A 25620-nucleotide genomic window follows, 5' to 3' on the forward strand; every position below is an offset into this window, starting at 1 on the left:
ACTGGTAATGTTGAAAGGGATACTGAGCTTCAGCAGAAAAGCATGATGTAATCAACAAATAATGACATAGGAGGGGAAGCGGAACCCCAATCTTTGTAAGTTCTAATATAGTTATTTACAAAACAATGCATGACACTTAGCAGTTTGCGCCTACTAGAACATCTCCCTGAAGTCAGAGTACTGTATATGTTTGTCTGAGGGTTAACCTTCTTCGTTAGGTGTAAACTTTATGAAAACAAGAATTGTGTTTGTGAAAGTCACTCCCCCATGCCCAGCGTTTGTCATGTGAGATGACAGCCTCTCCATAAATATTTGGTGAGTGACTGAGAACCCAGCTGAATGTTTTGGTTTTACTTTTCAAAATTATACAATGTGAAGAAGCAAATAGAAAACACGGGTTAGTAGAAATAAGATAAATCAAATCACCTCACTTTCCCCCTTAGCCATAATCATTATTACAATATTTTTTCCCACCTAGCTTTTTGTTACCCTTCAAATTTTTATTCTCAACCTTGGGTGCATATTAGAATTATCTGAGAAGATTTGAAAAGTCTATTCATGCCACACCCCAAGCCAATTTATTCACATTCTCAGGGACTGACCTTGGCCTAAGTTGTTTTTTTTTTTTTTTAATTCCAGAGATGATGCCATTGTGCCATGAAAAGACCTAAAGATGTCCCAGCCAGCTCTATCAGAGGTCTTTCAGATGTTATTTTCTGTCTCCTAGATGACAAAGTCCTTGCCTTCCAGGAGAGTTCAGAGAAGGCAGGACTTGAAGTCATTCAACATGAAACAATTAGAAATCCAAAAGACAACAAACGTACCTAATCAAGAGCCTAGCTTCAGAGAAACTGAGGCTGAGTGTGCCAGGAGCATCACACCTGAGTGTAGCCAGAGGTGGACTCACCTGTACTTCTTCGTCCTTGGCAGAGCCCTGCCAGTTACGCTGAGGGAGACTTCTCCTTCTAGAAAGGATTGGAAAAAGGGGCACGGTGACATGTTAGAATCATAGGGGACACTGATTCCACCCCTCCCTTCTTTGAAAACTTCTGCTTTGTAGGCTCCTAGGTCCCCAGGCTCCTGGCCTCTGTCCACTCTTTGGGGAACGCTATTTTAATTCTTTACCTGACTTTAGAATTCAAGAAGACCGCCTTCAACCAGAAGCTCTTCTATAGTCATGTGCCTCCCTATCTGGTGAGCTGGGCATTAACATATCTTACCACCCTGTTTCTCTAGCTGCCCGAGGAGAACTGGAGCATAGAGCCTAGTTTTTGACCTAAGCCACACGCAGAAGTTCCCAGGAGATTGTGAAGTACCTATTCTTAGGCCCCACCCAAGAACAATTAACACAGAATCTCTGGGTGCCCTAGCCCTGGTATGTTTGTCAAGGCTTCCCCGGAAATTGGGACATAACTGAGGGTGGCAAATATCAGGGAAGCAGCTTGGGGGTTCCTGTGGGTTGTGAGTGGGTTTGAAATCTTCCTTCCTACTACTCTGGAAGCAGCTTAGAGGAAAGTACCAGAAACTCATGTTAAACAGGCTAGGGTTTGACTCCCTGCTTTGCCATTTACTAGCTATGTGATGCAGACTAAGTTACTGAACGTGTGAGACATGGAGTTTAGTTAACCGGTAAGAGGTGAAACGGTAGGGCCTACCGGTGAGGCGCCAGGAGACTCCATATACAAAGTATGTTTACCTAATACACATCTGCTCCCTTCCTTCCCCTCACCCCTCACCATCACCCTACCTGAACATTGCAATAGGAGCCACGGGCAAGCTCTGGCTTGGTGTGGTGCTGTCTCTCCTTGATCTGACTATGACCATGACGTCAGTCTGGATTTGCAGCCCTGGTCCCTGGGTCTGGCCTTCTGATCCCAGCTTCTGAACTTGATCCGGCTCTTCTTTCCTGCCTTGCAGGTTCCGGGCCCAGTTTCCATCACCTGTTTCTGTTGCTCAGCAATAAGCCCCAAAGGGATGGTTTCTAAAAGTAACTGGCCCCATGTTGCTCCAGCTGAGTTTTAGCACCAGGAGGGGATGGGGCTAATTTTAGATTTGTCCTGGATTAACATCTGAGAAGACGCCAGGCCAGGCAAGTCCAACCTGGCCCTGAATTTCTGGGTTGGAGTTTACAGAGAAAGGTTGAGGAGATTTTGCCACAGGCTTTGTGTACCAATATCATGCTGGGCACCTTATTTGGAAGCATCTTAAACCATTTGCCTCAAAATCTGTTTGAATTGGTGCTTCGGGGGCTGTGCTGAGGGGAGTAACCACAATATAAGCCAGGATTTTTGATGTGCTAATATTTGTACCAAGCCAGGATGGATTATTAGCTAGGTTTACCTCAGGGACAGGCTCTGACAGGTGTGAGCAGGGCCTCGGGCCTGAGACATTGCGGGAAAGAGGCTCATGAAAAAATAGAAAAGGTTATGGCTGTATTTGTGTTTTAGAGGAGTTGAGAGAGAAATGAGATGGAGCAGTGCAGTGATGTCCTGGCTGAGAGAAGCAAGGATGGCATGGAAGCTTCCAGAGCAGGCCTGGCCCAGAGTAGACAGTTAATGACCGCTTGCAGCCTGAGTGTGGAATGAGAGGCTTCTAAGGTCGGGAAGAGATGCTTTGAGGCGGCTTCATGAGTATCTTGTGCTTCAGAAGGAAGGGCAATTAAGTTTGGGTGTACAAGGGCTGTGCCGGGGACCCACAGCATCTGGAGGGATTGGTATCCTCTAGGTCAAGGAAAAGCAGGAGCGAAATGAACTCTTCTGTAATCAGGACTATAGACTAGCAACAAAGAACGGTTGAAACAACACTCCCCTCCCCATTAAGAGACAACCACCATTCCACCACTTAATGCTGCATGATCTCGTGCAAGTTGCTGCATTACTTGGAGCCCATTTCCCCACCTGTTTATTTAACACTCACCAGCAATTTATTGAACACCTACTACATGTGCCAGCCACTGGGATACTTTAGTGAACAGACAAGCTTCTTGCTTTTAACAGTTTGGTGGAGAGGCAGACTAGAGAAAAGAAAGGTCATGAAGACAGGTGGTGTTACGGGCTATGAAGGACACCCTCAGGATGACGTCATGGAGAATATTCTGAATAGGGAAAGCTTCTGTGAGGAGGTGTCATTGGAACTAAGCCCTGAACGGTGAAAGGGAGCCAGGTCTGAAGAACATTCTAGGCAGAGGGAACAGCAAAGGCAAAGAGCCCCAAACAGCAAAGAACTTGACCAATCTGAAGAATAGAAAGGAGGCCAGTGTGGACGGCGACAGTGAACTGAGGAGGGGGACTGAGGGAAGGTGAGAGGGGGGACCGGAACACGCAAGGCCTGCAAGGAGAGTGATTCCCATCTCTTGGCACTGAGGCCGAGCAGGAAGAAGACGGAACCGTGGGTCAGACTCTGAGGGCAGAGGAGGTGAAGTGTGATGGGGGAGCCTTTGGGACCCAGATCCTTAGAAATGCATCTGGAAGCCAACTGGGGCCAGATAGGTTGGAGCCCTTATAAGAGAAAACAAAAACGAAAACAAAACCACTTTAAATCTGTCTAGGACACAACCTTTTTGACTAATGTAATTCCAAATCACTTCTGGGGGGAAGTGAGCATTCCTGAAAAAATGATTAACCAATCCATTTTCTTACCAACTTAAAAGAGATTAAGCTTTGTTCTGGGAATCTAATCCCCCAAACCTGTTATCTGCCGTCAGTCAATTGTCTTAGTGTTTAGTCAGTTGTTAAAACAAATGGATCTCTTTTCTTCCCGTGTCTTAGACTAGTAATGAACTAGCTGATCTCTTTTTCTATCAGACGTACCTACCAGAAGTGAATCTTTGACTTAACCTACTGGAGACCTTTTCACTTGTAGCAAGATTATAATAAAACACTGAACTGTGTGGAACACCTGGGGGGCTCAGTCAGTTAAGCATCTGACTCTTGATTTTGTCTCAGGTCATGATCTTGGGGTCCTGGAATCAAGCCCCACATTGGGCTCTGTGGTCAGCCAGGAGTCTGCTGGAGATTCTTTCTCTCTCTCTCCCTCTGCCCCTCCCTGGCTCCCGCTCTCTCTTTAAAAAAAAAAAAAAAAAAAAAAAGCTGAAACAAAACATTGACCTGTGCCTTCAACTGAATTTCCCCACTTATAACCCCACGGAGTGGGTAGCCAGTAGGCATGAGAACCTTCCTCATTTTCTATGAATGGGTCCACAGCTGTGTGCCTGTTTTCTCCAGAGGCACATGGCCCTAGCCATGGAACTTCTGCCCAAATCCAGTTCCAACAGTCCTCGAAAGCTGATGAGGAGTGAGAGGAAGGCTGCATGGGTTAACTGGTGTCTATGGTCCACCAAAAGCTATGCTGAAGTCCGGCCCCCTAGTGCCTCATAATGCAATGTTATTTGGAGGTAGATTCTTTCCAGGCATAATAAGTAAAAATGAGGTCGGTAGAATGGGCCCTAATCCAGCATGACTAGCATCCTTATAAAAAGGGAGAAATCAAAGGCAAACCTACACTCAGGGAGGATTCCCCATGAAGATGAAAGCAGCAATGAGGGTGATGTTTCCACAAGCTAAGAAATGCCAAGATTCCCAGCACATCAGCAGAAGCTAGAGAAGCATGGAACGGTCTTCCCACAATCTTCAGAAGGAACCAATGTTGCCAACACCTTGGTCTTGCACTTCTAGCCTCTGGAACAGAGAACACATTTCAATGGTTTAAGCCACCCAGTTTGGGTTCTTTGTTACAGCAGCCCTAGCAAACTAATACAAGGGTTTTATTTTATTTTATTTTATTTTTAAAGATTTTATTTATTTATTTGACAGAGAGAGATCGCAAGTAGGCAGAGCAGCAGGCAGTGAGAGAGGGGGAAGCAGACTCCCCGCTGAGCAGAGAGCCCGATGTGGGGCTGGATCCCAGGACCCTGAGATCACGACCTGAGCCAAAGGCAGCGGCCCAACCCCCTGAGCCACCTAGGCGCCCCAAAACAAGGGTTTTAAAGGGAACATTACCAAGCCTCCTTCAGCATCCCCAGCATGAGGCAGCCCAGAATCTTCTACTACCCGGTCCCCGCCTCCCCCCACATCACTGGCTCTTTCCCCCTGCTTCCCCTATCCCATCTCCCTGTCTCCCTCATTCTCCCCTCACCTCCCTCCAAGAAAAGCAAATGTGTCTTCTTGTAGGATATGTAAGGGTCTCACTCCCATCTGAAACTACTTATCAAATTTTTTAAAGTAAACTTTTACAAATCGTAACATACATCCCCAAATCTTCAGGAAAAACTCAAGGAAGCCTGGCTTCCTGCTGAGGCTTCCTTCCCCTCCCTCCCTGTCACAGTGGGTCCTAGACACTCAGCATGTCGCCAGTGCTTGTCAGCGCTGCCACTTCCCAACCTTGAGTTCTCCTTTCATCCAGAGAGGCCCTTTTAATTTTAATCACCCAAGGAAAACGGGCTGAAGGCATATATATATAAAAAGAGAGAGAGAAATGTGGGGGAGTCACAAAGATGAAGGTATCTTTCGGTTGCTTTTTTCCAGCTCCTAACTCCATTTGACATGAGAACAGAAAGTGTCTCGGATTTTTGTCTTCTCCTCTTATTCCTGAGGGTGGCCCACACCTCCCAGACTTCTATAAAGGCATTTGACCCTTCTCCCATAAAGATTCATTTCCCCAGCACAGGGCCCATAAAGCAATTAGAGCAGAAAAATGGGTGCCCCATGGGTTGAGTTAAATTTGACACAGAGATAGACCTTGAGAGTTAGCATACAATGTGAAAATTGCATAGAATTCAAAATAGCATAGAAAATCTCTTAGAAAGGTATCCTCTTGAAGACTGAGATACTGTTTTCCTATAAGCCAAACACAGTAGTTGCAACCTGGACCACTGTTTCTTCAGCTAAGGCTGCCAGCTTCTAGTGGCCATATTGCACACACACTGCCTGTTGTTATTCTAGAATCCCATTCAGTGGCAAATAGGTCTCCCTGAAGCTGACCAAGGGAACATGAGGGGCTCTTAATAAATCCCTGAAGTGGGGGGTAGAGGGTAGATGAAGCCAGAGGGGGCTTCCTGGAGAAGTGGCACATCAGTTGAATCCAAAGGACCGGTAAGATTTTCCCAGATGAAGAAGATGAAAGGTATTAAAAGCTGAGGAAAGAACAGATGTAAAGAGAGATTGAGAGAGAGCATGGCTTGTCTAGCAGAGAGAAAATAATTCTGTTTGATGATCATGTATCACTTCAGGAGAATCAAGAGGGAAAGCTCAAGAAACAGGCAGAAACCAGACCCTAAAAAGCCTCTTATCCCAGAAGTTAAGGAGGTCCTCAAGCCATGCTCAGCTATTTCAACAAGTTTACTTGAGGTAGACCATTTACCTAGGGCAGTGCTGCCCAGGACCACATCGTTTCATTCCCCCTAGGAATTCTGCTTATCCTCCTACCTTGAGCTCTCATTGTCAAAGGCATGTGCCTTTGATGAATAAGCTAACCATCAAGGAGGCTAATCTTGCAACACAGGAGGCACAGTAATGGCTTGAATCGTTCTGAGGTCTTGCAAAGGGAACAGACAGGAAAGATTTTGGGACCTAGACCCAGCTGAGTGGCCTCAGTAGATCAGGAAGAGGAGGAGGAGTCAAGGTCACCACCTAGGATTCTAGCTTGAGTGACCAGATGAATTTTCTTTTGATACATTTTTGTAGTCTTGGCCTGATTTCATCTCCTTTCTAGAATGCAAGCATCAAGGAACTTAGAGCCCCAAGTATTTGTGGAACACCAGCTACTTCCAAGATACCATCAACCTCTCATTCATTCTTCACAACAACCCAAAGAGGTTGGTATTACTACTATAACCATTTGGCAAATAAGAAAATGGCTCGAGATCCCCCAGACTGTGACTTGATGACTTAAAATTTGAGTTCAAGTGTATGTTACCCTAGAACCTGAACTCTTGATACCAAGCATTTCTAGGAGATCAGACTTGTATTTGAATGTAAGGCTGCTTTGAGTTGGTTTCAGTTTGGTGTGGCTCATAAAGCCAGCCCCACAATCTATGGAATGAGCTGGTCTTTCTAGGTCCTCTTACACTGGGGGCCTTAGATGCTGCATGGATGGAACCTGATCCCATAGTTAAGGTGGGCCCAGCCCTGGAAATGGAAATCCAGGGACCTGGGACCAGTTCCTCACCTCCTCCCTTTTGACCGTCCCATCCTGGGAGGCTCAGGAACATCAGCTCTTCCCAGCCATTTAGTGCTTCTGCTGAGCTGCCAAATTTGTGCTGAGAACCAGTTAGTGTCAGCTGGAGTGCAGGTGCTGTGCCTGGGAACGTGGACTGCACTCAGCAGCAGAGGGGTGGGCAAGGAGCTAGTCGCCTTGGAGTTCTAGGACATCTCTCTTCCTACAGAAAGAGCAGATGGAAATGCTCTATTATGTACTCTCTGAGAGTCTAGAGGGCCCCCCTTTCTCTCTCTCCCTAAAAATGGCACCCGGGGACATTTTAATCAGTGCTTCCCAATGACCCTATGGCTTATTTCCTGCAAATTGTCTCCAGACTCTACCTGGCTTTATTCCCCGAGTCTCCTGGCCCAGACCAGGGAGTGAGCAGAATAATACTAACAATCAGCAGTCATGTAATCACAGGTCAGAATTTGCAAAAACACTTTCACTTGGGTGATCCCAGTTCACTGTCACCACGGGCTTGTGAGATGGGCAGGGTAGGTTCATCCTTCCCTTACAGCTGGGAAGACTGAGGCCAGAAGAGTGCAGAGAAGTCAGTGCGTGGCTGGTCCAAGGGCTAATGCTGATCTCCCTGGATCCCTTTAGAACCAAGTGCAAACGGAGGCAGGGCCCACTGGCTCATGCAAGCTAAGGGCTCCAAGCCAGCCAGCCAAATGGGGGCTGGGGGGCTTCTCAAAGGCTGTAGGAAGGTGAACTTGTGGGAGGGGGCTGGGTCTGACGTGACGCTGGGGTGAGTCCTTGGAAGAGGAAAGCTTCTGGGCTGTTCCTTCCCTTCGGTGCCTGGAAGAGCTCATTTTAGGAGCTGCCTGGAGCCGGCCTGAATGTGTCCGTACAAGCCTACCCCAGGCTCTTATGCAGCTTAGAGGGCCAAGAATCTACACCCACAGCAATTGGGACAGGTCTAGACACAGCCCCTCACCCAGTTAGCCTAAGAGAGGGATGTCAGGCATCCTCCAGTGCTTTGCTGACAGGCCTGAAGAAAAGGTCAGGAAGTGGGCCCCTGCCGTCTTTCTCACCCCCAGGAGCTTTGCACACATTGAGTTTGAATGGCGTCTAATGCAAGATGAGGAAAATGAAGCACATTCTCCTTTAGAGCTAACGATTGCTCCCCTTTCCGTGCATGTTTATTGTTTATTTGGACAAAGCTTGTGTGTCTCTTTGAAAGATGTACGTTTCTGTCTCCAGAGACGCAGAACGCCAGCTCCCCTCCCTGGGCTCCTGAAGCTCTTTGTGGGGTCTGTGTCTCCATTGATGACAGCTCTCCTCACCTTGGAGTAAGCCCCCTGCCCCCAAGCCTGTATCTTTGTATTCCCAGCCTTCCAGGAGGTGGAAGGAAGGAGGGGAAAGAGTGAGGAGTGAGGGTCCCTGGTCACTTACATGGTCAGTACCACCTTCTTCTAGCAGGGGCAGCAACACCATTTTAAGAAACCAGACATTGGATCCTGATTCTGCCACTCAGTTCCCTGATCATAACCAAGTATTTCCACATTCCTGAGCTGACTTTGCCTAGCCGCAGAATGGGGATTTAACGTGCGCCCTGCCTGACTCAGACATTTCGAGTAAGGATCACGACATCCAATAAATCAAGGCAGAAGGTTTTGGTGTAACCCTAGGGCAGCCTTGCGGCCAGCACCTGCTCTGTCGGCAGTTCTGATGGGGAAGGCTCCGTTCATTATAAATCCCAGTCGGGTGGGAGATTGAGAAAAGTGGAAGAGAAGCAGTGGGTCAGTGATCATCAGTTAGGAAAGCAGGCAGGCCTGGGCCATCAGGACAGAGGAAAGTCTTGCCCAGAAATGCCATCTCCCACAAGCTCAGCTCACCTCTGGGCCTCCAGCTTTTCCACAAGGGCCGTTCCATGTATGATGGAACGATGGGGGAAGGGGGAAACCATTAACTGATGAACTGTAATGAGTTAAGAGATGGGGTTAAGAGACGTTAAGAGATGACAAACCTCGGGGCACCTGGGTGGCTCAGTGGGTTAGGCCCCTGCCTTCGGCTCAGGTCATGATCTCAGGGTCCTGGGATCGAGTCCCGCATTGGGCTCTCTGCTCAGCAGGGAGCCTGCTTCCCTTCCTCTCTCTCTGCCTGCCTCTATGCCTACTTGTGATTTCTGTCTGTCAAATAAATAAATAAAATCTTTTTTTAAAAAAAAAAAAGAGAGATGACAAACCTTATGCTTCCTGGGGCCCGTGCTTGTATCCTTTCTCCATGGTGGCCGCCCTGATGGGGAGGGAAATTTTGACTTGACTTGGGGATACAGAAGGGAAGGCTGAGATTATTTTGGAGAATGGGCCCCTTCAGGGAGATGCGGCCTGGGGTAAAGGAGAGTGCCTCGGGACGTGTAAGACCCACACAGAATAGAGCAAGGGCCCTGGGTGTCTGAGCAGAAAGTAGAAGCAGTAGGTCATTGATTCATTCATTCTGATGTCTCTTCCAGACTAGTAAGTGGCAGCTGAAATGATCAGACCAGGCCTGGCAACTCCAGGGCCAAGGTAGCTCCCCGAGTGGCGTGGGGCTGAAGCTGGGAATGCGGATGCTGTCGGACCACCCCCCAGGGGTTATTAGAGCTAGTGGATCAATACTGAAATAATAACCAGAGCCATTTGCAGCCAGATCATCCATTCGAAGGGACTAGTCAGAGAAAGTTCTAGTTCCAAGGCCTCAGGACTGCACCTCAGGACCCCAGAGCAAAGTGACAGGGTTTTCAAGGCTGCGACTAGGCACAAAGAAGGTAGCCTGAGAGCGGGAAAGAGTGGTGGGAAGAGGCTGGAGAGGTGACATGAGATGAGAAAGACGTTGATTTCTTCCAGGGCCATGGGGAGCCACGGGAAGATTTCAGTAACAGAAAGGGCCTGACCGAGTGAGTGTGCGTTCTAGAAAGAGCAGTCTGGCTGCTGTATACGGGATACATGGCAAGGATCATTAGGGGGAGGACAAGAAGTTTGAAGGCTACTGAGGGCCTGAACTGATTCAGGGACAATGGCAATAAGGAGAAATGCAAGGTACTAAGGAGGCAGATTCCAGTGTATTTAGTAATAATTTGCCTGTGAGGTGACTTGTGAAGGGAAAGGAGAGGGCAAGAGCACCTTCAGTTTCCCGCAACCTGGAGACTAGAGAACTCGGTTCAGGCTGAACTTTGCCATGATTTTCATACTTGCAGAGCCTGGGGTCACTGTCCCCTGTACGTCTCTGCTTCTACTTCTGGGAACAGGAAAGTTGATCTAGAATAGTGGTTTTCTAATTATAGTTCTCAGGGCCATCCTGCTGGGTGTGGCCGGGCCTCAGGGACAGAGCCCCTGGGCTGGAGTCAGAAGGTCTGGCTGTGTCCTCACTCTGCCTGCGACAGTAGGCAGGACACAGCTATTTCTGAACCAGGCCCTTCATTTGTATAATGGCACTAATTTATTCATTTTCTCAAGAAACAAACATTCTAGGGAAAAGATAAAAAAGGAGGCTTGCTCACGGCCCCGAGGAGAAGCAGACATCTAAACAAATAATTACAAAAGGAGCTTGCTAAGTGCCATAGTGATCAAAACTGTATGCAGAGGGAGGTGGCCCAAAGGAGGGAGGGAAGGTGCTCCTACTAGAGATAGGACAAGGGACACCCAGTAGATCAAGGGAAACTATGATCTGGATTGAGAAAGCTAGGCTGTTCGCCTTCCCCTCTTCCTGTTTTAGCACTTCCTTGCCCCTTACCTCTCCCTTCTCTCCCTTCTCAGTAGCAATCTTCTTCCTTACCTGCAGGTGAGCCCCCTGAAGGATTCTTCAGAGAGCAAGACACTGATTAACACCAAGCCTGCAGAGAGGTGGGCTAAGCCCAAGATCAAGGGTACAGGCACCAATGACTGACTTCCAGGCATCAAAGACAGGCCTTACTCCAAATTCTACAAGTTCATACCCACACATGTAGACTATGAGTGGTAGGTTCTAGAGAGAAGATATCGCACTTAGTTCATAGTTGTAGCCCCCGTGCCTTATGACATGCCTGGCTCATGATAGGTGATGAAGAGTTTAGTTGTGTATGGAATGAATCAATGTCCACAGAATCTTTCCATTTTGAAGGTCATTGCCTCATGCATTTCTCAGCCTCCAGGCAGGACGGGATCTCCAGCACCACACCTGGAGCCCGTTGAGACTCTTGAACTGACGAGATGAACTCTCCCAGCACCGCCTCCTTCTGTGAGGAAGTCCTTCTATAAACAAATTGTCCTCTAACCTAAACTGTGTGTTTAGTGACCATTGATTTACATTCTGGCACAAGCTCCTCCTTGGAATCAATAACAAATCATTAGTAGATAGACAGCTGGTCTACCAACCGCACCGCTGCTTTGCAGCTTCCCAAGGGCTTTCACACAAACTCGGGGGGTTTTGGCCCTCAGAAAAATCCTAAGAAGTCAGCAGGGCAAGTATCTTAATGTTCATTTTACTGGATGGAAATGGAGACTCAGAGGAGTTGGGATTCACACCACACAGCAAGTAAGCAGCGAGGCTGGAATTCGAAGCTGGGAGTCCTGTCTCAGCCCTCTAGGTTGTGTGGGAAAGTACCACTACTCGTGAGACAGCCCATGGCCAGCATGTCCCTAGGAAGAGATGCCAGAGAGGCTGGTACAGGTGGGTCATGTGTGTGACCTCACATGACATCTCTTCTGTTCCTCTGTCTCGTATTACTGTCGTGTTATAACAGAGGAGGGATAACTCTTCCTTTCCATCCACCCACCCTGGAAGCAACCCCCACCTGCCACCCCAGGAAGTTTCCTCCAGCTCAGCCCTCTGTGTGACATTTCACTACCTGAGAGGGCTTGGCATTGGCCCCACGGGGTAAGATAATCTCATGTAAGATACAGCAGGCATCTACTCAAAATAGGCTTAGCTTTCCACAAATGCCACTCTGGGGTGTGTTGTTCTCACCCAGGCCAGGTGGGCCACAGTGCCATGGTGAGCTGTCCTGTCCTCCCTGGGGTTAGCCTTTCTTTTTTCTTTTTTCCCAGGTGAAGAAGCCAAGAGCAAGTAGAGACAGAGATGGGAAAAGTCACATGACCAGGAAGAAGAGCACCTCTAAGCCTCAGGAGCCATAAGTTGGCAGCTACAGACTGAATGACCATTCCTCCAAGCAACAAATGCAAGGGGGAAAATCCAGGGGCCCAGGTCTGTGTTCCAATAGCCGTCTGACTGTGGGAACATTCTGTGAAATTGGAGCAAGCGTCAAAGGGTCAATGGCTCTAACACCTGGCCTTCTGGAACACAGCCATGTGTCCTGTCTGAGAGAGGTTTCCTGCTTGAAAGGGGCCTCAGGCAGGGCTCCTCTCTTCTGCAGCCCCTCAGCTGGGAAGCAGTCTGGGTCTCTAGCTTCTAATTATTGAGCCTGAGATGCCTGGGGTGGGAGGGGGCGCGGGTAAAGGAGGAAACAATTGGAGAGATTCTCGCTATATGTATCTTTCCTTCGCTTTGGCCTGAGTCCCACATTCTGCAATAGTACTGTAATGGGGAAGGGAACAGAGCACCGGATGGCACTCAGGAGACTAGCCTTTTTTTTTCTTTTTCTCAAATTTTAATTTTAATTCTAGTTAGTTAACATACAGTGCAATATTGGTTTCAGAAGTAGAATTCAGTGGTTCATACAATACCCAGTGCTAATAATATAAAGCGCTTTCCTTAATACCCATTACCGTCTAGCCCATCCCCCACCCAGCTCTCTCCATCAACCCTCAGTTTGTTCTCTATTATTAAGAGTCTTTTGTGGGGGCGCCTAGGTGGCTCAGTCGGTTGAGCGACTGCCTTCGGCTCAGGTCATGATCCCAGAGTCCCAGGATCAAGTCCTGCATCGGGCTCCCAGCTCCATGGGGAGTCTGCTTCTCGCTCTGACCTTCTCCCCTCTCATGTTTGCTCTCACTCTTTCTCTCTCAAATAAATAAATAAAATCTTTTTTAAAAAAGTCTCTTATGGGGACGCCTGGGTGGCTCAGTTGGTTAAGCAGCTGCCTTCGGCTCAGGTCATGATCCCAGCATCCTGGGATTGAGTCCCACATCGGGCTCCTTGCTCAGCGGGGAGCCTGCTTCTCCCTCTGCCTCTGCCTGCCATTCTGTCTGCCTGTGTTCGCTCTCTCCCCCTCTCTCTCTCTGATAAAATTAAAAAAAAAAAAAAAAAAAAAACAAAAAAAAAACTTTAAAAAAAAAAAAAAGTCTCTTATGGTTTCTCTCCCTCCTTCTTTCTCACTGTTTCCCATATATTCATCTGTTTTGTTGCTTAAATTCCACATATGAGTGAAATCATTTGGTTTTTGTCTTTCTCTGACTTATTTTGCTTAGCATAATACACTCTAGCACTATTCATGTTGTTACAAATGGCAAGATTTCATTCTTTTTTTATGGCTGAGTAATATTCCATTGTGTGTACATGTGTGTGTGTCTCTCTGTGTGTGTGTGTGTGTGTGTGTGTGTCTTTATCCATTCATCAGTTTGACATTTGGGGCTCTTTTCATAGTTTGGCTACTGTTGATAATGCTGTTATGAACATTGGTTGCATGCACTCTTTTGAACTTGTATTTTTGTGTCCTTTGCGTGAATACCTACTAGTGTAATTGCTGGATCATAGGGTAGCTCTATTTTTAACTTTTTGAGCTGTTTTCCAGAATGGCTGCACCAGCTTGCATGCCCACCAACAGTGTAAGAAGCTTCCCCTTTTTCCACATTATCACCAACACCTGTTGTTGTAATTTTAGCCATTCTGACTGGTGTGAGGTGGTATCTCATGGTGCCTTTGATTTGTATTTCCCTGATGTTGAGTGATGCTGAATGTCTTTTCATGTGTCTGTTAGCCATCTGGGTATCTTCTTTGGAAAATATCTATTCACGTCTTCTGTCCATGTCTTAACTAGGTTATTTGTTTTTTGGTTGTTGAGTTTGATAAGTTCTTTGTAAATTTTGGATTTGAAACTACCCCTTTACCAGATATGTCATCTGCAAATGTCTTTTCCCATTCCATAACTTACCTTTTAGTTTTGTTGATTGTTTCCTTCACTGTGCAGAAGCTTTTTATCTTGATGAAGTCCCAATAGTACATTTTTGCTTTTGTTTCCCTTGCCTCTGGTGATGTGTCTGTAAGAAGTTGCTATGGCTGAGGTCCAAGAGGTTGCTGCCTGTCTTCTTCTCTAGGATTTTGATGCTTTCTTGTCTCAAGAGGCTATCCTGATCCCAATACCAGCTCTTCTTTGACCCAGGCCAAATTCCTTAACCTCCCTGGGCCTTTGTTTTCTCCTGTGTAAAACAAGGATGCTGTTAACTGTCATGGCTGTCTCAAGAATGGGAGGTGATGCCCAAAGTCATTGGGGGAGGCATCACACTGCAGCTAGCCATTTCCCTGGCCACAGTGCTGTATTATTTACCTCTCTATTCTGTTTACATTGGTCTCATATACTATGATTTTTCTTTTCCTTCTTTCTATTAGAATAACTTTATAATATCCTCCCATACTGAGAAATTTCTATCTTTATCTAACATGGAGCATCTCGAAGTCAGGGTCTTCACCTTATCAGTATTCACAGGACCTAGCACAGTGCTTACTTGACCTAATAAGTGTCTATTGAATGGATGACTGATATTTTCCCCCAACAGAACCCCCATGATTCCAACATATTTCCTTTACATTTAACAAGCAGGTATCTTAAACTTACAATGTGCCAGGCATTATTCTGAACATTAAACATGTACAAACTCATTTAGTAGGTAATACTGTTATACTCCCATATTATATATTAAAGTCCATGCCTGATAACTCCAATAACTGAATGTCCTATTGGTTTGTTTCTCTTGTTAATTTTTCTCTTGGTTTTGATCCTTTTTGTTTGTTTGTTTGTTTTTTTTTGAACTGTCTGATGATTTCAGATTGAGTGCTAGAAATTGTCCATGGACAATGAATGGTAGGACTATTTCAAGGTTCTGGATGATGTTACTGTTCTCCAGGGTAGACTTGCTTCTGCTTCTGAGTTCAGTGAGGAGAGAAGCAGATCAGGTTAATCAACTTTGATATTAAGCTGATCCAAAGTGTGCCACAGTCTGTGATGACTGGCATTTCAGGTTCATCTTTGCTACTAGCATGTTGGGCTTCAGAGTGTATCAGGGTCCTTCCACTCTAATGGGCCCTTAATTCCAATTCTTAACTTTCCAGATCAAATTGACTACTGTCACTCTGCTCAGCCCCTCAGCTTCTCAGCTCCCATGCCACTATTTCCTGCTGAGATTCTTGACCTCTTGACTGCTATTCAGAAATTGCCAAACATCCAGAGGAAAAAATTGACTTCAAATATCTGACCAACTTCTCTTTATCCTTCTCTCTGATTTTCATCGTTCAGGTCCTCACTTCCTTGTTCCTTTCAATACCTTTTAAAAATTATATATATAGTATATATACACACACACATTCTATGTAATTATATCTAATTTAAAAGATATAATATATTATAATATGTAATTATATATACAATTATATATGATTTTATATATTTATAAATATATGTATTATTATATACATTAGTTATAATATATATTTTATAGTATATATTTACACATTTATATATGTGTGTATATATATATACACACACATAGGCACTATTAAATAGATGTATTTATTGTATCTTTAGTTAAGAGATTAACGATAACTAATAATAAAATAGAACAATTATAACAATATGCTGTAATAACAGTTGCGTGAGTGTGGTCCTTCTCAAAACAGCTCATTGCCCTGTACTTGCCTTCCTTCTTGATGTGAGATGAGAAATTGCCTACATGAGGAGATGAATCGAGGTGAATGATGTAGGTGCTGTGACCTAGAGTTAGGCTACTATTGACCTCCTGATTGCAGTCAGAAAGAAGATCATCGGCTTCCAGACCATAGTTGGTCATGGGTAACTGACCCCATGGAAAGTGAAACAGTAGATAAGGGGGAACAACTATATCAGCTTGTCTGCAGGAGTTGGAAAATAAAGGGCTTATCCCTATTTTATACACAAAGAAACTGAGGCATAGGAATAACCAGTCAAATTACAATGCTTAAGTGTGACATGTACTCATTTATTTTATTTAAATTCGATTAATTAACATAAAATGTGTTATTTGTTCCAAGGCTACAAGTCTGTGATTTGATTTTTTTTATTAACATATAATGTATTATTTGTTTCAGGAGTACAGGTCTGTGAATCATCAGTCTTAGACAATTCACAGCACTCACCATAGCACATATCCTCCCCAGTGTCCATCACGCAGCCACCCTATTTATTTTATTTTTATTAGACAGAGAGACAGAACGTGAGTTAGCAGAGGGAAGGGGCAATGGGGTGGGATGTGGAAAGCATCTTAAGCAGACTCCACACCCAGCACAGTGCCTGATGCATGGCTGGATCTCATGACCCTGAGATCATGACCTGACCTGAAATTAAGAGTTAGGCTCTTAACCAACCAACTGAGCCACCCAGGTGTCTCACATTTAATCATTTATTAAAAAACAATTTTTTTACAGGTAACTGGGTGGCCCAGTCATTAAGTGTCTATCTGCCTTCAGCTCAGGTCAGTATCCCAGGGTCCTGGGATCAAGCCCTGCACCAGGCTCTGTGCCCAGTAGGAAGCCTGCTTTTCTCTCTACCACTCTCTCTGCTTGTGTTCCCTCTCTCACTCTGTCTCTATCAAGTAAATAAGTACAACCTTTAAAAAAATAAAATAAAAATAAATAATTACTAAGCACTCACCATGTATTAGACACCATCCTGGGCACTGGAGATACAAAATTAATGAGCCAATCCTTTTCCTTCAAGATCTCAGTATCGAGTAGACATCACTTATAATTCAGCACACCCAGTGACACTGCTGAGGCAGGCACAGGTGCTCCAGAAGCTCGGGTAAGGTAATGGCATGCTGCCCTGTACCTCCTTCCCCACAAAAATTTCTCTCCTGGTACGCAAGTAGTGAACGTCGTCAGGTGGCTCACTTCACTTCTCTATCTCCAGGGCCTAACACAGTGCCTGGAGCAAGGCAGGTGTTCTGTAAACACCTGCTGGATTGTGGTGAATTAATTTTTCAAACAGGGAAGAGGAAAACTTGATGGGAGGAAGGCCACAAGATGATGGTCAGGAGTCCCTGGTCCCCCAGCTCTGCCAGCAGCTCTCCGTGTGAACATGGCAGGTCATCTCCCCTGTCCGACCCTGTTTTCTCATCTGCAGGTTGGACACACTGGACCAGAAAACACCTTAGGTGTTTTCTTCCTCCAGATACGTCCCTGTAGCTGAGTACGGACCCCACAGGGGTGGAACGACCCCAGCTCACCCCAGAGCTCCCCGTGTCCCCTTTCAGGCCTGGAGCCCAGACAGATAGTCTGTGAGACAAAACCAGGGTGGCTGTCCCTGTGTCTGTTTCCCTGTTTTCTCCTGCGGATGGATGTAGGGTGATAAAGGTTTCCTGAGCTCGCCTGGCCAATGCCAGGAGCCTTCCAGAGGCAGGAGAGTGAGGAAACACTTTTTAGGTCCTCTTGTGCTGGGCGTACTGCGGCCAGCCTACTCTGCCTCCCACTTTCCCAAGCTCAGAATCTGCTTTCCTGTTGGGGAAAATTGTTCTGTCTCTGTGGCAAGCACAATGCTTGTCCCAGCTCAGGCATGGGAAGGCTGCCAGCTCCCTCACCTCGTGCGGCCAGGCTGACATTCTCTCTGTAGACACCCACTCTCCCCATCGCCCTGGGATCTGGACATTCTCACAGAGGCATCTGGAGAAACAACCACCACCCTCGAGAGACTGCCTGCCTCCACAAGGCTCAGAGAAAGCCTGTAGCCCTTAGCACCGGAGCAACAAGGGGTGGTGTAGATAGACGTCCAGCTAACTCACCCCCTTTCATGGATCAAAGGCTGGACTCCCAAGAGCCTGTGGCTCCCCAGAGGCCACACCGTTGATTTTCAGGGTAGGGAATGGACTCTGATGTCACTGTGAGACAGCCCAGCAGCCTCCTGGGCGGGCAGGCCAGCTCGATGTCACTCTTGAACCGCATGATCAACCTTCTGGTCTTTTCTTACTGCACGTCCTGGGAACCAGCAGGCACCCCGCTCGGCCCCCTGGGCTGGTGCTCATCCCACACACTGAAGTCTGCAAGGCCAGGCAGGGATCATGGTGGGGAGAAGCATTTGGGCCCAATTAGGTATTTCCAAACAGACAACTCCAGAAAGGGGAGGAATGAGGGGAGGCCGCCGGGGCTGTTTGCGAGGATTATGCAGTTACTGACCTAAATTTCAGGTTAGGGGAGAAAAAAAAAAAAAAGGAAGGACTGCGTCAGGTAATGTTGACACGTTGGGGGAAGTGCTGAGGAGATGAAATGCCCGCCTGGGGTCTTTGAAAATGTTGTCTGTTTTAATTGGATGTGTCTCTTCAGAACCGGCTGGTGGCGGGCCCGTCACAGGCTCCTTTTAATCAGTGCCTTTCACATTTCCCCACTGCGGCTTCACACAGAATAAAGAGCAACGGGGCAGGGGCCCCCAGGGTTGGGGGGGTGGGATGAGATTCCAATCTGAAATATGATAATTTAGGGGCAGGATTTTATTTAAAACGGAATTGCCAGGCTCCTTCTGCTTTGTCCCTCCTTGAGTACATTTTTTTTAAGGAGAGAGAAACCGTTCTTCTCTTGGAGCAAGAGCCTGGAGTGAGCTCTTGGCCCATTTTCTTCTCTTTTTCTAGAATATGTATGTGTGGGTGGGTGGGTGTTCTTCTTTTCCAAGGTTTCCTGCAGCAGAATTCACTGCCATCCAGCCCAGTGGGCAGTGGAGAAAGGAGAAGGGTTGGCGCTTGTGGCTAAGGGTAGAGAGGATATGATGCAGGAGGGACCCGGCTTTGTCATTGCAAGGGCCGGGCAGGAACAGAGCAGCCAATGAGGGAATTACTGAGATAGCTAAGATAGAATCTTTGCTGGGACAAGTGTGAAAAAGGAAGCCATGAGAACTCAGAGCAGTCTGGTGGTCATTCTGTGCATCAGGGTGGGCTCCCTGGAAGAGGTAACTGCTGTAAAGGAAGTAGTCAGGGGAAAGGCCAGAAGAATTAACTTTCATACCAGCCGAGCAGAGTAGCAGCTCCTAATGGCTGAGCTTCGGGGAGTCAGAAGTGCCAGAAATAAGACACAACAGAGGGTAAAGACACTGGAGAGTGGACAGGGGCCCTGCCCTGCAGGATTAAAATGAACCAGACTACTGGGAGTTGCCTGTCCTCTTCCTGGCCATCTTCCTGACTATTCTTCCCAGTGGCAGTTGGGGTCATCTCACCATGGTTTTAAAGCTTTTCCCTATAAAGGGAGCTCAGATTTATCATAGGGAGTCCTGGCTGCATGCAGAGGTGAAGTCCTGGCCATGACCTTTGACAGATAGAGGCTGGATCGTAGGTCTCTCTGAGCCTTGGTTTCCTCTTTAGTCAAATGGTGACAATGAACTCTCTAGGCAGCTGTGAGGACCCCATGGGAAAATGCATATGCAAATGTTCAGAAATGCCCCAGAAATGTCAAGGTTTGTTGGGTGGCAAAGCTGCTGATACACACTCCGCTCCATACCTCTCCTACAGGTTTCTGTCTTCGTGTCTGTTCCCACAGCCGCACCTTTCCACCTCATGGTTTTTCTGGGCTGTGCGTGAGTCCCACGTCTCTTGTCCTAAGGCTCAATAGGACCACGACCTCCCCTCCTCTCCTGAGAAGAAAGCTGGGTCAGCTTTACTCACTTCCCAGAGATGCCCAGGAAGCAGTGTGGACATTTCTCACGCAGCCCTTGACATAGCTTTGCAGTATCTGCAGCAAGCGATCTGACCTGGGAGCAGCCCCCGCTGCGCTTTCTCCGTCCTGCCTCCAAGTCCTCCTCCTGCAGCTGGCCCTCCACCAAGGTCCACTTGGCTCTCTGAGAAAGTGCTTTTCCCTGAGATAAATAAACATGGCCTTTGACTTGCTAACACAGCCCACAATGACCAGCCCTCTTCCTCTTGCTCTGTTATGCTGAGGGCAGTGCCGAGAATATGTTGGAAGGCCTGTGTGGCATGTCGGTGCCATGGCTCAGTGTGCAATGTGACTTGACCACCCATTCCTCCCCTGGCAGATGCTCCAGGCTCAGCCCAGGGGCACAAGCCTGGGTGCAGCGCAGATCCTAAACCTTGAGTACATGTCACCACACGATGCCTGGAACATCTGTTGATGTTGACTGGAATGTAAATGATACCTTCTGGGTGGAGAGTGCACAACCTGGGCAGCTGTCCATGATGGCCCTGCTTACACATTCTTACCAATGTGTTTTTATGGTAACTAGTAGAGCTCAGAATTTTACTGTTTGCTTGAACTGATCAAGCATTAAGAGCTTAGCAATTGAACAGTTCTAACAGAGGAGAAAGCATGGGCTTTGAGTCAGCTTGACCCAGGACTGGCGCTTACAAACTAAGAAATATAGAAAATCTCTTTAAGTCTCAGTTTGCTCATATGGGAACACAATACTTAATTTCTGAAACTGTTATGAGAATAAACATTTTACAGATAAAGCACATTTTATAAGAAAAGAAAGTGACAACAGAGAGGTTGTGGGTTGGCTTGAACCTAAGTGCCCTGGCACCAAATAACATATAATAGGTACCCAATAAATGCTTGATTAACTGAGAAATCAGATCCTCAACAGGCCTCCAGGTGGTGGTTCTGTGGGAATTTTATTTAATCAAAGTGATTGTGAATACTTTCCAAATTTCTAACCATCAGTACGATGAGGTCCAAAAAAGAAGTTAACACCTGAGCTGAACTTTGATAAGTGACCAGGAATGATCCAGGTGAAGAAGGAGGGACAGCATGCTCTGGGACAGAGATGGCTCGCACAGTGGCAAGGCCCTTGGCTCTTAGATCCTGCGTGAGTCACTGACCTCTCTTGGTCTCAATACTCTCTTCTGTAAAATGAGAAGGTCAGACCTGCTTCCTGGTTCTCAGTCCTGGATATAGGTCACAATCATCCGGGGCACATAAAAAGCCACCAAAACTTAAGCTCCGCCTCATATTAATTCAATCAGAATTACTAGGCATGGAACTAGAAAGATGCTACTCTCGAAAGCCCCAGGTCAGCAGGAGGGGCAGGCAGGACTGAGGACCACAGGGCCAGGAGGTCACCGAGTTGCTTTCTGGTTTTTCTCTGACAGGGTATCTTACAGATTGAGATAAGCTTGATGCAGCTTTCCCTTTCATTTTGTTTGCGCTAACAGAAATTTAATATCATACAAAAATAAAAATTAAAAAACAGCAGTTGCTTTAAAAAAAAAAATCACAACTGAACAGAAAGAAAGTTTTGGGAGAAAAAAAAATCAAACAACAGGTTTGTTTGCATACCCGCAGTTGAATGCTGTCGGCTCCTTCGGGAACGTCCGTGGATGGAATCGTCACTCCCGACCACTCACTTTGAGGCCTTTGGATGGGTGGCATTTCACTTACCAAAGGTGGAGGAATAAGTCACCGTCTTCATCACCGTGACCAGGCCTCCTCAGATGTGCCTTGTGGGGTAACTGGCTGTCCTGAGTTTGCTAATCAACCACCATAGTCAAGTACCAGAAGGTGGGATACTTTGAAACCATAGAAAAGTGCTCCCTCCCAGGTCTGGAGAGGAGAAGTCCCAAGTCTAAGGGTCAGTAGGACCATGCATTCTCTGAAGCCTCCAGGAGACCATCCATGCCGTGCCCTTCTCCTAGCTTCTGCGGTTGCTGGCAAGCCTTGGCCTTCCTTGGCTGTAAACAACCCCAGTTTTGTAATCGCCTGGTCTTCCCTCTGCCCCCGAGTCTCTCTGCCTCTTGTAACCACAGCAGTCATGCTGGATTAGGGCCCACCTGACAGTCTCCTCCTAACCGGATTACATCTGGTTTTTCAAATAAAGTCACTCACAGGGACTATGGGTTAGGGCCTCAACATACCTTTTTTTTGGGGGGGGGGTCCACAATTTAACCTATACAACTGGCCAAGGTGAGCAATTTGGTGAAACCCTTGGGTAGGTCAGAAAGTCATCAGTCTAAGCACTTCCTGACTGAAAACACCTGGTTCTCTGAATAAACTGATCGAGCCAAATGATGAACCGACTGGACACAATTTCAGTGTTCACTCCTGAGACAGTGATAGAAGAATAAAAGTGCAATGAGAAAATCTAACCCAGGCTAGGATGTGAAATCCAAACTTACAACATAAATTATGAGAGGCTTATGGGAGGCCATTTTGATTTGTGAAAATGTTTTACTGCTTCGCCGGAGACCAACATTTAGGTGTCATACTTTACAAATCCTTCTCATGTGGGCTAACTTTCTCAGATAATCTCAACAATCTCAACAATCCTGTGACAAGCATGCCATGAACCCATTTTAACTGAGAGGATGAAGAGACTCCCCTAGAAATGGGAGACCCAAGGCTCCTTGGGGTCCCACAGACACTGGGCTCTCCCTTCACCCTGAACACCCCCTCTCAGGGTCTTGAGAGTAAGCTCTCCCCATCTTCCATAACTGAATTTCTGGAATGTGGATTTGCAGCTTAGTGGGAGCATAAAACTCCTGTGTGAGATCATGTAAAATAAAACTTATCTCTGCTTGTGGTCAACCCTAAAGCACTGAAAAGAAGAATCAGGTTTTCTTGAGGAAGAAAAAAGAGCTTGGAAAAATGAGGACAGAGCTTAGTGAATTTTGCCCACTCTTGGTGACTGACCTGTAAGATCTGTCCTCACAACTACCTAACTCCAGTCCCTTAGGTGCTCAGCTCTTACCGACTCCTTGTACTATTTTAAATAGCAGACGGGTGATTTTCTGTTGACGTTTAACTGTATTATTGGCATTGGGCTGGTATGTTTGCTCCAGTTAATTTAGAAAGAGGTATCATTTGAAAAAAGGATTTCATTAAGAATGAGGTTTCCACTTGGTGAAACAGTGTCACAAACAAGTGCCTCTCACAATGATACTGCTCTTCATTTAGTTCCCGTATTAACTTGTGTCTTACCCCCTCCATGAGGGCATTCCCCACACATGTGATAGAAGCCCAGAATCACTTACACTCTCTAAGGGTTGGCCTTAGGCAAAATCCCATGGACGTATTTGTCAAAGACTTTCTGAGCACCCAGCTCTCTCAGTGTATATGCAGTAAATATATAACAGCAAATCCCTATTCTCTGCTGGAGAGGAAGAGAGACAACAAGCCCACTGAGTGAAGAAGTCATATACAGTATCTTAGTAGGACAATGGGGTGAGGGGAGAAGGGCCTTACAAGCGAATGTCAGGACATCAGCTTCTACTCTGAGAAATATGGAGGTCTTTGCATAAAGCACATGGTAAGAGAAGTTTTTGAACAAAATGACATGATCTGATTTATGGGTTTTTGTTTTGTTTTGTTTTGTTTTTTAAATTTTAAGTCTTTTTTTCTTAAGATTTTATTTATTTACTTGAGAGAGAGAGATCACAAGTAGGCAGAGAGGCAGGCAGAGAGAGAGGAGGAAGCAGGCTCTCTGCAGAGCAGAGAGCCCCACGTGGGGCTCGATCCCAGGACCCTGAGATCACGACCCCAAGCCGAAGGCAGAGGCTTAACGCACTGAGCTACACAGGCGCCCCTGATTTATGTTTTAAAAGGATCATTCTGGCTACTATTTTGAGAATAGATGGTGTGGGTTAGGGATGTGTGACAGGAATAGACAAAACAAAACCACAAAGGATCTGGTATACCCAAAAGATGAGTGAAGGTGATTTGGGCCAGGGTGGTGGCCATGGCGGCCACGAGAAGTGGTCATGGTCTGTGTTGAAGTTAAAACTAATGGAGGTTTCTTGTTAGACTAGATGTGAGGCATAAGGAAGAGAAAGGAATCAGGGATGTCTCTAAGGTTTATGTCCTAAATAACTAGAAAGATGAGAGTCGCCATCAACCAAGGTGTGAAAGATTGAAAATGGATCAGGTTTAAAGAAGAAGTTGAACACTGGAGACTTTTCATGTTTGAGATGTCTACTAGCTCTCCTTGTGAAGGGATCAACTCTGCCAAATGCTTATGCAAGTCTGTGGAATTTTTTTGTTTTTAAGATTTTATTCATTTATCTGAGAGAGAGAGAGAGAGAGAGAGCATGAGCAAGGGGAGGGGCAGAGGGAGAAGCAGGCTACCCCCTGAGCCAAGAGTCCCATGTGGGACCCCAGGACCCTGGAATCATGAGCTGAGCTGAAGGCAGATGCTTAACTGACTGAGCTACCCAGGAGCCCCTGACTGGCTTTCAGATTTAGCAATGCAGAGGCCATAATAGAGTAGATCCTTAACAGTAAGGGCTATGCTTTTCTTGCGTCCAGAAAATTTATCATGATACCATCAAGAATCCTGGAATTTGAAAATTCTTCTCTAACATGATTTCCCCCATGTTCAAACTTTTTTAGAGCAAGAATAATCACATCCTTAAATTTCTCCAGAGTCTATTCATCCCTTTCCACCATCTTCAGAAACCACTGGTGCTAGGTGCACGTTCTGTGTTCCATTCTGCTAGTTTTCACCGAGACTGATTCCTGACTTCACTTGCTAGCTGTGTAAATGTGGGAAAATTACTTCAACTTCCTCATCTAGAAAATGGGAACTTTAATAAGAGCTCATGGGAGTTTTGTAAGGGTTAAATGAGAAGATGTTTGTGTAACACTGAAAAGGCAACCTTGTTGGTAAAAATGAGCAAAGTTTCTCATCCCTCCATGAGGGTTCTGCCTACATGTCCAAAGGCAGGGAGGACAAGTCACTTTGAGAGCTAAATGCTGGGTGGTTCACTAAATTCCCTCACTAGCTAGAAACTTTCTAGAAACATGCTTCCCGACATACAAACTGGAGCCTCAGCAAAATGCTTGATAGTATTCAAAAACCATGCAATTTAAATCTGCAATTATCAATAAGGATCAATTACGCTGGGTACAGTGGTCATGAAAAATAGCAAGTAGGGCGAGGGGTGGAGTAATTAATTCCCCTTGAGTGGGTTTTCCCAGAAGACACTTGCATGTAGAAGTGATGTCTTTAAAAAAAAAAAAAAAAAGATATTCCAAGCCAAGGGAAAAGCATGTGCAAGTGAACAGTCTTTAAAGAGCATGGCTTTTGTGAGTAAATAGTTTCATAGGGATAAAGAAAATGGTAAAAGGATCAAGGTAGGGACTGGGCAGTAGATGATGAGTAAGGAGTTGAAGCAAGAAGGCAGAGTCACGTCATTGAGGGTCTGTCTTATACCGAGGAGTGAGCTTTCCTGAATGGAAAGAAGTAGAACCACTGAAGGGCTTTATGTAGGAAGTGGCATGGCCAGATTTGTATTTTAGGGCTATGACTTGGACAACAGAGCATAAGGTGGTCTACAGAGGGGAGGACAGTGGGATGAAAGGCTGCTGACATCATTTCCCATTTTTGCTTTGTGACGT

The 25620-nt window shown here is 46.2% G+C and overlaps 1 protein-coding gene across 5 annotated transcripts in view; it reads right to left on the reverse strand.

Moving 5' to 3' along the window:
- AMOTL1 (angiomotin like 1) overlaps nt 1-1843 on the reverse strand; it is a 152290-nt gene extending 150447 nt beyond the window's left edge. For 4 of the 5 annotated variants that reach the window (XM_045087176.1, XM_045087179.1, XM_045087178.1 and 1 more), the window contains exons 1-2: nt 1126-1246; nt 908-965 (exon numbers count right to left, since the gene is read on the reverse strand). Coding sequence is in view for 1 of the 5 variants with exons in the window: in XM_004754517.3 (XP_004754574.2) it covers nt 908-965; nt 1748-1824 (135 nt within the window). In the remaining 4 variants the exon portion in view is untranslated. Of the gene's footprint in view, nt 1-907; nt 966-1125; nt 1247-1747 lie in introns of those variants that run through there. The other variant, XM_004754517.3, reaches the window with a different exon arrangement.
- Between the last annotated feature and the right edge of the window lie 23777 nt (nt 1844-25620).

Source organism: Mustela putorius, unplaced genomic scaffold (genome assembly GCF_011764305.1).
Source record: "Mustela putorius furo isolate JIRA1106 unplaced genomic scaffold, ASM1176430v1.1 tig00001069_pilon_pilon_pilon, whole genome shotgun sequence".
NCBI lineage: Eukaryota > Metazoa > Chordata > Mammalia > Carnivora > Mustelidae > Mustela > Mustela putorius.